This window comes from Canis lupus, chromosome 7 (genome assembly GCF_003254725.2).
Source record: "Canis lupus dingo isolate Sandy chromosome 7, ASM325472v2, whole genome shotgun sequence".
In the NCBI taxonomy this organism is placed as follows: domain Eukaryota; kingdom Metazoa; phylum Chordata; class Mammalia; order Carnivora; family Canidae; genus Canis; species Canis lupus.
The window spans coordinates 12,250,479-12,262,333 of record NC_064249.1 but is presented as its reverse complement, the minus strand read 5'-3'; the positions used below and the strand labels follow the sequence as shown (position 1 = coordinate 12,262,333).

Below are 11,855 nucleotides of genomic sequence, written 5' to 3'. Positions count from 1 at the left end.
TCTATGAATCAGAGAATCAAAAGGAAGATTTTCCAGACTCCACTGCCACCTTGTTTTCTGCCTCATGTCTACCCACGGGCCTCTCCTGGTTGGAAATAACAGCAGTGCTTTCATTCAACAGTGATGGGAAATGTTCCTCAAGTAGGTTGGGGGAAGAATAAATGTTGAGAATCTCAAGAGAAAATGCAAACGCTAGCATGTATGATAGACTCAGTTGTTACACTAAAGGGAAAACAATTCCTAGCTTTAACCTGTTAATCTCAGTCTACCTACTTCAAGTTGACGGCCCTGGTGGTGCTGTCTTCACATACTATCATTCCACTTCACTTGTGAGGACCTCACACAATAAAACTGGTAACCAACACCAAAAAAAAAACGCCCTTACCTTTCCTTTTCTTAGAGTTTTCTTTCAGGAAAGCTGAAGATTAACATTTTTACCCACTGCTTGTAGAAGAACTGAAAGCCGTCTTAGGAAGATCAGGATTTAAGAGAAAGGAGTCACAGAGAAGTGTGGCACATATTCCACAGGGCAGGTTAAAAGAAATGTTAGAGGTGCAAATATTCTGAGAAGATTAATGTAAGTAAAGACATCTGGTACACACAAATAAATGTGAAATGGTGGGCTCGTGTGATGCAAGCAGCATAATCCAGTGTCTGTATGGAAAGTAAGGAAATAAAATCACTCAGTCAAGGAAGTCATCAAAAAAACAATGGTCATTAAGGGCTGGGAAAACATGCATTTAATACAGGGTTTTTCCATCATCCCAGGAAATGATAACAAGCAAGGAGATGAGCTGTCTGGATAAAGCGAACAAACACACTTGAGACACAAAGAATGGCCATCTAGGGTAAGAGCACCGACAATTTACTTTCGTGTGGAGAATATTTACCCTTCTGGTTTCAAAGGCAGTTTGGGACTCAGTGTGTTCCAATTAAAAAAAAAAATGTCCAACTATCACTCTGAAACTAAAAAGTGAAAGAGAGAAAACTTTCTCCACGTCAACTGCAGACATCTTTCTGGGAGAATATACAGGAAAACTGAAAAACATCTCTAAGGCCATCCATCTGCCCTCATGGGACATCAGCTTAGAAAAATAACTCCAAACACTATTTACTTACCCCTCATTTCTTCTGCAAAATTCTGGCTCTGACTCAAACTCTGTTTGGCCTTCCTCAGTTCTTCCTCCAGGTGGCAGACTTCTCTGGCCTGTTGCTCAGACTGACTCTTAAGGAGGCTGTATTCCTTCTTCGCTTCCTAAAGCAAACATTTAATAGGTTATATTCAAAAATCACTCAAGCTAGTTATGACTTCTTGCCTGATAAGGGTCCCTAATGGGATTATTTGTATATCTCACTAGTAAAGGAAGGGAGGAATCTCACTTTCTGTTTGAGCACTTCATGAAGTTAGACATTCTTACTTCTATCAGATGATTTTATGGGGAGAGCTCAAAATAAAAGCACAAAACCCCAAAATGACAATAATCTTTTTCCTTCAAGAAACAGACTTCTTTGAACTTTCTGGATGTCCTTATGCTTGTTAAAGAGCTAACTCATAAATCTTTAAAAAAAAAAAAAAAAAGAAAAAAAGGCAGGGGGACGACTAGGTGGCTCAGCAGTGGAGCATGTCTTCAGCTCAGGGTGTGATCCTTAGTCCAGGGATCAAGTCCTGCATTAGGGAGACTGCTTGTCCCTCTGCCTATGTCTCTGCCTCTCTCTTTGTGTCTCTCATGAATACATAAATCTTAAAAAAAAAAAAAAAAAAGAAATAAAAGAGTTAACTCATAAGAAAAATCCTATTTATAAGATCCTCAAAGACATAGGCTCCAAGGTCCTATCACATCTGAATGATCAACTATATCTTTGCAAAGATCTGATGTGCTAATAAACCAAAACCCACTACCAATTTTCTTTTTTTTTTTTACTTTTCATTGTAAAACCATTTTAAGGCTCACTGTAATGAGGATGTCTTTAGGAGTATGAAGTTTTTATTAAGAAAATCTACAGGACAGAAAAAAAAAAATAAAATAAAAAAAAAATAAATAAATAAAAAAAAAAAAAAAAAAAAAAGAAAATCTACAGGACAGCCCAGGTGGCTTAGTGGTTTAGTGCTGCCTTCAGCTCAGGGCATGATCTTGGAGACCCAGGATCGAGTCCCAAGTTGGGCTCCCTGCATGGAGCCTGCCTGTGTCTGTCTGTCTGTCTGTCTCTCTGTGTCTCTCATGAATAAATTAATAAAAATCTTTAAAAAAAATCTATATCGTGCAAGATGGTCGGAAGGGTGTTATGAAAGATGCAAATATAAATAAGACTAGAATCTTCTGCTCTTGGGCCAGGTCTCCCATTCCAGTGGGGGAGGATTTGATACTAATCACTTAGTTCACACCAGGATGTGCTAAATACTAGAGAGGTGGAGTATGCTATGGAAAACCAGAGGGCAGATACATAGAAGGAAGGATTCATTCTAGATGGGGGAATCTGGGTTTCACAGTGAAAACAGGTTCTTTAGGTACCTGATTAGGTGAAGTAGCCACACAAAAAAGCACCAGAGACTCCTATGCTTGTCCATTCTATGACTATGGAGACGAGCCTCTTTTTGAATCTTAAAAACCAAGCAATGTTTATTTATATGTCAAATAAAAACACTATTGCCTCTCAACCACATAAGACTTGCATAATAAAGAAATCCTCCATATTCCTCAGTCTGTTTTTCAACCTTCAATGACAGTATAGGTGAGAAGTATCTCGAACTATATTATATGCCACTCTCTGGACCATAGGGGATTGGCATATAGTTATAAATTGGCAGAACCAAGCTTCTCACATCCTTAGGGGGAGAATATTTCATAAGGCCAACTTTTTTTAAAACTGCACTTCAAAAAACCCCCCCTGAGAAGAAGAGGAAATTTTTGAATCTTAAAGAAACAATTAAGACCCGTCCTCCAAAACCCTACAGCACCGTTAGAAAACAGATGGCCCTGGCAAAGCTGTGCTGGAAGGATGCCTTCAATTATCAGTCTGGTTACTACCAGCAGATGGGTACCCACGCAGCAAAGCCAAATTCAAGAAGACGGAGGATCTGGCTTAGGAGAAAGGACTTGAAAACTTACTGGCAGCTGCTGTGTTCATGCATATATGTTCATTTCATCTTCAGAATAAGACAGAGCCTGTTGTAGTTAGACTCCTCTGGCTCCTTTGTCCCAATCCCACCTCTCTTCCCTGAGCTAATGGACAGTCTATCAAATTAAGAGATCGCTCAGGACTGACCTGCCTCTCTCACTGATCTCAAGACTAAGAGGCGGACATTCATGCCAGTCGTGTTAAGTGCTGCAAAAAGTGACCATCAAGGTGCATGGATGCTGCCGATTTGAACAGGCATCATTAAACTATGGAAACTATGATCGCTTGTTTGCTCTCCGGGCTCAGAATGATCACCACTCAAATGAGATCACAGATGTGAATGGCAAACTACCCTACAGCACTTTAACAAGAGTAATGGAGCATCATTATTAGCATTTCTTCCCAAAATTGGACAGCAGCCAAGACTGCATGATTCATGCTAGATAGGATCAGCTGAAGGAGTTCAATATAAAACAATAACTGTCATTTAACCACCTGGGTTGACTCCCCATTTTTATTGTGCAACGTATGACATTTTCGTACCCTAAAAAAGTAATCAAATCGAGTGGCATCTGCATCTGGGAAAGGGGCAACTGAGCTGAAAAGACACTGTGTTCAAAGCTGGATGCATCCCAACAGAAAGGAAGCAAGGTAAAAAGGAAGAGAAGAGAGGGAAAGGGGCAACTCCTGTTTGTTTGTACATCTGTTGGTCTCTATCCATCTCTGTCCATAACTGGGGGCATTTAAATGAATAGTAAGCTCAATGGAAAGATTAACATGTATTTCTCTATTCTGGCATTAGCTCCGTAAATATTTGTTTCTAACAAAATGTTCAGCCAATCCTGGGACCCAGCAGGCTTATAATACTATGGCTACGACCAACCCAAGAATTTTACAAGGCCAAAATTTGGAAAACGAACATCTGAAAATGGATCTGTAGGCTGCCATCCATCAGCAATTAGTTTTCTGTGAGGCCACGGCCACTTAAGATTTGATTGGGTAGCTCATTAGCGGCAATGAGTTAAGCATACAAGGATGTATTCTCCTAGGCATCTCATGTATCCTCAAATGATATGCAAAATTGGACACTAGTCTAGAAAAACACAACAAAAATCCCTATCACCACAAGCCAGCATGAGGGCTTAGCAAGCAATTCCACCCAGATCAACTTCAGTTTAGGAGCAGCAAGGGAAGCATCATTTTCTAGGGCCAGACAAAACAAATTTCGGTTACTGTGTGGCATTTCATGATCCCATCCATGAATGGAGCATCATACGTCCCCTGCTGGGACAAAGTCTATACCATGAACAAGGGATGGATGCAGAGGGTGTATGGGCCCTCTTCCACCTCATCGTTCTTGCCTGCGAGGCCAAGCTCCTTAGAGAACCTAACCTGGTATACTACAGATCCCCACGCTCAGAAAGGTCCCCAGGCAAGTGTTCCCTCATCTTGGCTATCAAATGATGGTATTTTATTGCCTGCCCTCAATGCTAGGGGGCTGGCACTGGTTGTGGGGTGAGCAGCTTACCTACAGCCTCCCTTTACTTTGATACTGCATGTCAGTTTTACCATCAATTGGGCCATTAAATCACATTTCTGGTACTGATATTTTCTCATTGTGAGCAGCATATCTGTTTACTAAATGCAGACAAGGAAAATTTTCAGTCCAACTGTCGCATTATTTCAGCATCCAAAACCTATAAGCGTGCCAGGCTTGTTTGTACTTAGAATTCGATACAGAAAGATACCAGAGTGAGAGAAGAGTGGAACAGGCAAAATTGTTAATGTGAAAAATCTCAAACGCACTGTCCCCTGCTCATCATGTTCTGTGCCTACAGGGGATAGCAAGTGGTGAGACCATTGTGGAGACCAGGACAATGAGCAGGGAGCCTGCAATATTTTACTAATAAACAAACACTCATGTGCTGGGCACTGGTCTAAGCACCTTACATACAGTATTTAATTTAATCATCAATACGGCTTGGAAAAGGGAAGGGTTTTATTGGTGCCTAGATGCAGATAAGTCGAGTCAGACTCAGAAAGGCTAGGTCATTGTCCTAAGGTCACACAGCAGGGAGGTGGCAAAAAAAAAGTTGCAATCTCAGGTCTCTCTTACTCTAAAGCTACCATTCTGCTACTGAGCTATACCACCACTCTAACCAAGTAAATCACTTTTCTAATGCCAATCTCAATTCAAAATGCAAGAGCCAGCTAAACCCTTTGAGCTCTTGAAATCCTCCAAAGAAGACACATTATCCATAAACATCAACTAAGGCAAACGATACATGAATCCCTTAGCCCTGTGAGAGGCTCTTTCACAGGACACAGAAATCAATGAAATCTAAGTGCAACAGGATACGCATTTAATGTACAGGCTAGAGTTCATGGTGGACAAGCTCTACAGCTGGCAAAGCAGACCCTGTGGGGGTGCATAAGTCTCCAGAAACACCTGCAAAACAATGTCCAGCCCACCACTGTGACTTGGCCAAGCAAACAGTGTTTGGACCCTCTTAACCAGACAATTGCTTCTACAAAATGTTTCCACCAGGCAGCCAGTGAAGTCGCAGGAGAGTTTTCTGGCTGGAAGGAAAGCTCACAGGGGGAAGAGTTCGGTGCCAGTCTGCCTGTGGAAATGTTAGCAGAAGCATCTGTTGGTTGGTCCCCACTGGCCAAAAGGCAAACATTTGTTTTGCTGAAACAAACACTCCCATTTGAAAACGTTTGCTGATGAAACCATCATCTGACATGAAGTTTGCTTCCACTTGGGTTGTTGGAGCTGTGGCCTCCCATCCCCAGCAGCATTACCCCTCTGAGGCCTGCTGCTTTAGTGATCACCTCCTTGCTACCGACAGATGTTCTGATTTTACAATCATGATACACTCTTCAAAGCTGTGGGGATAAATACATTTAGACTTTCCTCATCTGATAAATAACTGTTCCTTATACAGAATTCTTTTTTTTTTTTTCAGAATTCTTTTTTTAAAAAAAGAATCTTTAGTCTAAAAAGTGATTGCAAAAGATTTAAAGAAGTGGGAAAAATTCTTTCCTGTGACATTTGATAGAAAAAAAAAAAAAAAACAACTACCGTTCTGCTGTGCTTCTTTGTAAAATTACAGTGCTGATTTATGGTTCTAGTCAAGCTGTTTCAATCTACCAAATGTTCCTAAATGGTTCTCAAATAAGCCTTTTAAGATAAACTCCAGGCCAGGGCCCCTGGGTGGCTCAGTTATGCATCCAACTCCTGATTTCAGCTCAGGTCATGATTCAGGGTTGTGGGATTGAGCCCTAAGTCAAGCTCCATTATGGGCACAGAGTCTGCTTAAGATTCTCTCTCTCTCTCCCTCTGCCCCCCAATGTCTCCTTTCCTCTCTTAAAAAATAAATAAATAAACTCCAGGCCATTAAATAAAGAGAGAAGCCAAATTAAATAAAGTATGGATAAAAATCCCATAACATCAGGACACTCTCCTCGTATCCAAGCCACTGGAGAAACTTCATTCACCATTTTGTGTAAAAAGCATGAATCTCAAAAAAAAAAGAAAAAAAAAAGATAATCAGCCTTGCTCATGCCAACATGACTTTGGATGTTAGGGCAACAAATGACATTTACTTCTTGTTTGGGGTTTTTTTGGTTCTTTTTTTTGTTTTGTTTTTGTTTTGAGAGAGAGAGAGCATGAACAAGCACACAACTGGGGATGGAGCAGAGGGGAGAGAAGCTCAAACAGACTCCATGCCTACTGCAGAGCCCAATGTGGGGCTCAATCTCACCAACCTGAGACCTGAGCTGAAATCAAGAGTCTGAGGCTTACCAAACTGAGCCACCCAGGAGCCCCTTATAGGAATTTTAAATCTAAAAATCCTTCAACTGTCCTTGCTTTTGTTAATTCAAATCTATGACTTTCCACAAGGTTTCTAATATGTGTTGACTCAAAAGCCAGCCTTAGAAAGGGGATTTAAATTATACTTCCCATTACTAATTTTGTTTCTTTCCACTTCTTTCCATCTCTCAGGTAATCTAAAATAATAGCTTTTTAAAAAATTTTTATTTATTTATTCATGAGAGACACAGACAGGCAGAGACATAGGCAAAGAGAGACATAGGCAAAGGTAGAAGCAGACTCTGAGGGAAGCCCAATGCAGGACTCGATCCCAGGACCCCAGGATCACAACCTGAGCTGAAGGCAGACACTGAACCACTGAGCCACCCAGATGCTCCTAAAATAACCTTTAAAAAATAAAAAACAATTACTACATGATCTTAATACAAGCCATGTTTACCTATAACTGCTAGATGCATATTCATAATCATAAACAAATGGAAAGTGAAAAAAAGCATAGATGTTTATGTCATAGATTATATACAAATGCTTTGTAATAACTGTGACAAATAAAAAGGAAAATTATGTACAGTCACGATAAACTATGAAGAAATAGTGTTTGAGTGCTCCCTCCCACTTCATCCTACACAGAAGTTGAAAAATTCTCATCTCTGTTCCTCACTTACTTCATTGCTTTTCCTCAGCTCGCTTTCCTTGACCTGACTGGCCTGTAATGCCTGTTCAGCTCTGCAGAACTTTTGCTTAAACTCTTCCAATGTTTTTTCTAGCTGGTACTTTCCTGATGTGACCTGCAAAGAGAAAACCAGGCAAAGTTTCATATTTATGTTACTTTTTAAATAGATTATTTATTTTTAAATAAAACAGTCATAGAATATAAGAACTGATGCCATCTATTTTGGGTGAGACGATATACCTCACAGCTAAATACAGCATTATAGGTTTAACTAAGATACCATCAGAACAGTTTGGGTGACAGCAGATAGGAGATGAAAAAAGGCTGGGTTTGCAGAAGAAGCCACAGAGAAAAAAACAAATTTCACAAAAAATTAAACCATGAAACAGTAATGAACCAAAACAAAAAGTTGAGTTAAGAAACAGAGAGAATATATTTGCTAAACAACAGATTAAAAATTATATACCCATGATATGACCAACAAAGCACATCTATGGCTCAATTTAGAAAAAGGTAAACAGGGACGCCTGGGTGGCTCAGCGGTTGGGCATCTGCCTTCAGCCCAGGGTGTGATCCTGGAGTCCGGGGGATCGAGTCCCACATTGGACTCCCTGCCTGGAGCCTGCTTCTCCCTCTGCCTAATGTCTCTGCCTCTTGCTCTCGCTCTCCCTCTGTCTCTCTCACGAATAAATAAATGAAATCTTAAAAAAAAAAAAAAAAAAAGAAAGAAAGAAAAAAAGAAAAAGGTAAACAGATTTTTTAAGAAAAAAAAGTATAAACAATTTTATACAAAAAAATACAAACTGCAAATCAACTTCTGAAAGAAACATCCTCAGTGGAAATCAAGGAAGAAATGAAATGAAACAAGAATAAGATGCTTTTTCGCTCCTCAGCTGGCAAAATTTATAAAACAAAAACTATCTCCTATTAACAAGGATGGGCGAAAACAGGAAACAGGAAAACACCTGGTCTTACACTGACCAGGTGAGGAGATACATTACAATTTTTTGGAGACCAATTTGTCAGAATCAATCACAAGGGAGAATGCACATGCCCTTGAGACTGCCCATTGCACATGTGGAAACCTGTCCTGCAAAAACACCAACACAGATACACACATGATGTTGCCACCGGGGCTACAATGAACAAGAAAATGTTGAGAACCTAAACCTCCACCCATAGAATAATTAAGTAAACTACAAAACATCTAATAAAAGCTAGGCTCAGAAAACAAAACCAAAACAGGCCTTTTTTTTAAAAGGCCTTGGAGGAAGCCCATTAAACAGTAACAATTTATCCTGGGAAGGGAGGTTTTTTTGTTCAACTAACCTTGGATAGCCAGATAGAGAGGACTCCTAGCACATAACAGATGTCAGGGAGTCCCTTCTCCCATTGTGGCTATATCCCCATCTCTGGTTCCTCTAAGAGAGGTCAACATGTCCCACTTGGTTATATCCTGAATTTGAGAATTAACCTCTATTTTCCATTAAAGGAGACTCTACCTAAGAGGTAGAGCCTTAATTTTAGAAAATAAAGAAGCAAGCACTAAGAAAATGGATGGCAGGCACTCTGACAACAGATGAGTACCTGATATATTCAGAGTAAACTCTAGAATGTGTCACCCTGTCAAGCCACAGGGGTCAAGTCAAGAAAAGAATGAACAACTACAATCCACCTGCCATTTTTGAGCTGTGGTATTCAGTGCTTGAGTGTTGCAGGTAGAGCTGGGAACTAAACAGACAAAAGCCCCTCCTCATGGAAAGACTTAAGTGATTGGAAGGAAAACATAAAAAAACAAATAACTGTATCATACATCACATGATATGCCCTACGTAGAAAAATTAAGCAAAGTAAAGGAAACAGAAAGTACTTGAGGGTAAGAGTCTACGGGATGACCAGAGTAGATGTCATTGATAAAGCGACACTAGAAGAGAGAAAGCTCAAGCAACTGAAGGTGTATGCCCTACAGAACTTTCTGGACACAGCACATCCCCAAAGAGCATAAGTGGAGTGTGTTCAACCAACAGCGAGGTGGTGGGAGGGCCGTCAGGGTCTTATAGGCCTTTGGAAGGACGTGGCTCCTACTATGAGAGAGAGGAGAAGTGATTGCAATTGTGAGTAGAGGAGTGACATAATCCGGACTTCTACTTTAATTTTTTTTTTTTTTTTTTTAATTTATGATAGTCACAGAGAGAGAGAGAAGAGGCAGAGACACAGGCAGAGGGAGAAGCAGGCTCCATGCAGGGAGCCCGACGTGGGATTCGATCCCGGGTCTCCAGGATCGCGCCCTGGGCCAAAGGCCGGCGCCAAACCGCTGCGCCACCCAGGGATCCCCCGGACTTCTACTTTAAAAAGACTTACACTCGGGCTGATGGTTGAAAATAGATTTTAAGGAGCAAGTCCAGAAGGATGGAGGGCAGTAAGGAGGCTCATACAGTAACCCAGGTGAGAAATGACAGTGTCTCACACCACACAGAGGAGCACAGATAGTTAGAAGTAGCCATATTCAGTATAAGATAGAAAGTTAGACAATAACTTTCATTAGACAGAAATTCAGGGAGGGAACAGAATCAGAGGGAAGGGATGTTAGAGCTTACTACCAATTTCCTAAAATACGAGTCTTAACATTTCAGTTGTTGCTGGCAATTTAATACTCATTTTATCTATAAAGCATATTACATAGGAACACTTGGAAAAATTAATAATAGGCAAAAGCCAAAATAAAACAAAATTGCCTAACTGTATAGTCCAGAGAGAAGCAAACTCATGTTTGGTATAGCTTTTGTAAAACTATGTATTGGACATAATCATGTGTTCATAATTATGCAGTGCCATTGTTTAAAATGATTATAGTAGTAATCTAAATGCATGACAAAAAACAACAGTATAGAACGGTAGGAAATAAAAAACCAATTTCTATCCAACACTATACCCCTTTTTATGTATAGTTTTTCACAATTTCTATTTTTATTCCTTTGATGGTTACTTTCATTATTCTAAATAATAATCTTATAACATTATGGATTTATCAGTGGATTCTCACATACAGTAAGACCTACCTCCCTTCCAATTTACAAATTTTAGTAAAAAGTATTATGTATTATTGACTTCTTCCATTGCCTTAACATTATAGTTTTAAATAATAAACTTAAGTCTTGGGCAGCCCAGATGGCTCAGCAGTTTAGCGCCACCTTCAGCCCAGGGCTTGATCCTGGAGACCTGGGAGCGAGTCCCACATCAGGCTCCCTGCATGGAGCCTGCTTCACCCTCTGCCTGTGTCTCTGCCTCTCTCTCTGTGTCTTTCATGAATAAATAAATAAAATCTTTAAAAATAAATAAATAAAAAATAAACTTAAGTCTCTTTTTCTTGATCCAATAACTTTCAATATATATCTGACTCCTTATTAGGTAAAATGTATAAACATGCATTTCTAGCCATATTTTTCTCTCCTCTCTATTCTTCAAGTTGTGTGTTCCTTTACCCAGGGCCTGAGTTTATAGTTCTGCAGGCAACTCCAAAGGGCACCATTCATTCATAGTCTTCATAGGTTTGTATGGTTATCAGTGTCTTGAGGTGGGGGCGGGGCACCTTTTTGTAATTCACACAAATATACCAATTGGCTTAGAAAAGACAAGATTGGTAAATTCTGTGCATTATATCCCATAATATATACATTATATTCTGTAACTATGTTTAAGTGTTTTGTTCATACCTCTACTCTAAAACCTAAAAACCAGGGATGCCTGGGTGGCTCAGTGGCTCAGCATCTGCCTTTGGCTCAGGGCATGATCCTGGGGTCCTGGGATCGAGTTCCATATCGAGTTCCCCACAGGGAACCTGCTTCTCCCTCTGCCTATGTTTTTGTCTCTCTGTGTGTCTCTCATGAGTGAATAAATAAGATCTTAAAAATAAGTAAATAAATAAATGTTATTTTTTATTATCAGGTTTTATTTAACCTGGATACCAGTAAAACATAACTTATATTTACTTACTTTTTAAAAAGTCAAACAAATCAGGCTTATTCTTAGCAGGGAAGTCGGAAGCACGTGGGAGGGTTTCTGGGGTAGGTGACAAGATTCTATGCTCCGACACAGATAATGGTCCTAAGAGAGCATTCCTAATAATAATTTATTGAATTGTAAATCTGTTCTATATAGATTTTGTCTATTAACTCGAAAAGGTTTAAATGTAGTTATAATACTCATGCATATGCAAATATAGGCACA

General features: G+C 39.8%; 1 protein-coding gene across 3 annotated transcripts in view; it reads right to left on the bottom strand.

Annotated features, from left to right (window-relative positions):
- CENPF (centromere protein F) overlaps positions 1-11,855 on the bottom strand; it is a 63,558-nt gene that overhangs the window by 24,680 nt on the left and 27,023 nt on the right. For all 3 annotated transcript variants that reach the window (XM_049112102.1, XM_049112103.1, XM_049112104.1), the window contains exons 10-11: positions 7,621-7,743; positions 1,120-1,255 (exon numbers count right to left, since the gene is read on the bottom strand). In XM_049112102.1, coding sequence (XP_048968059.1) covers positions 1,120-1,255; positions 7,621-7,743 — 259 coding nt within the window. The remainder of the gene's footprint in view (positions 1-1,119; positions 1,256-7,620; positions 7,744-11,855) is intronic.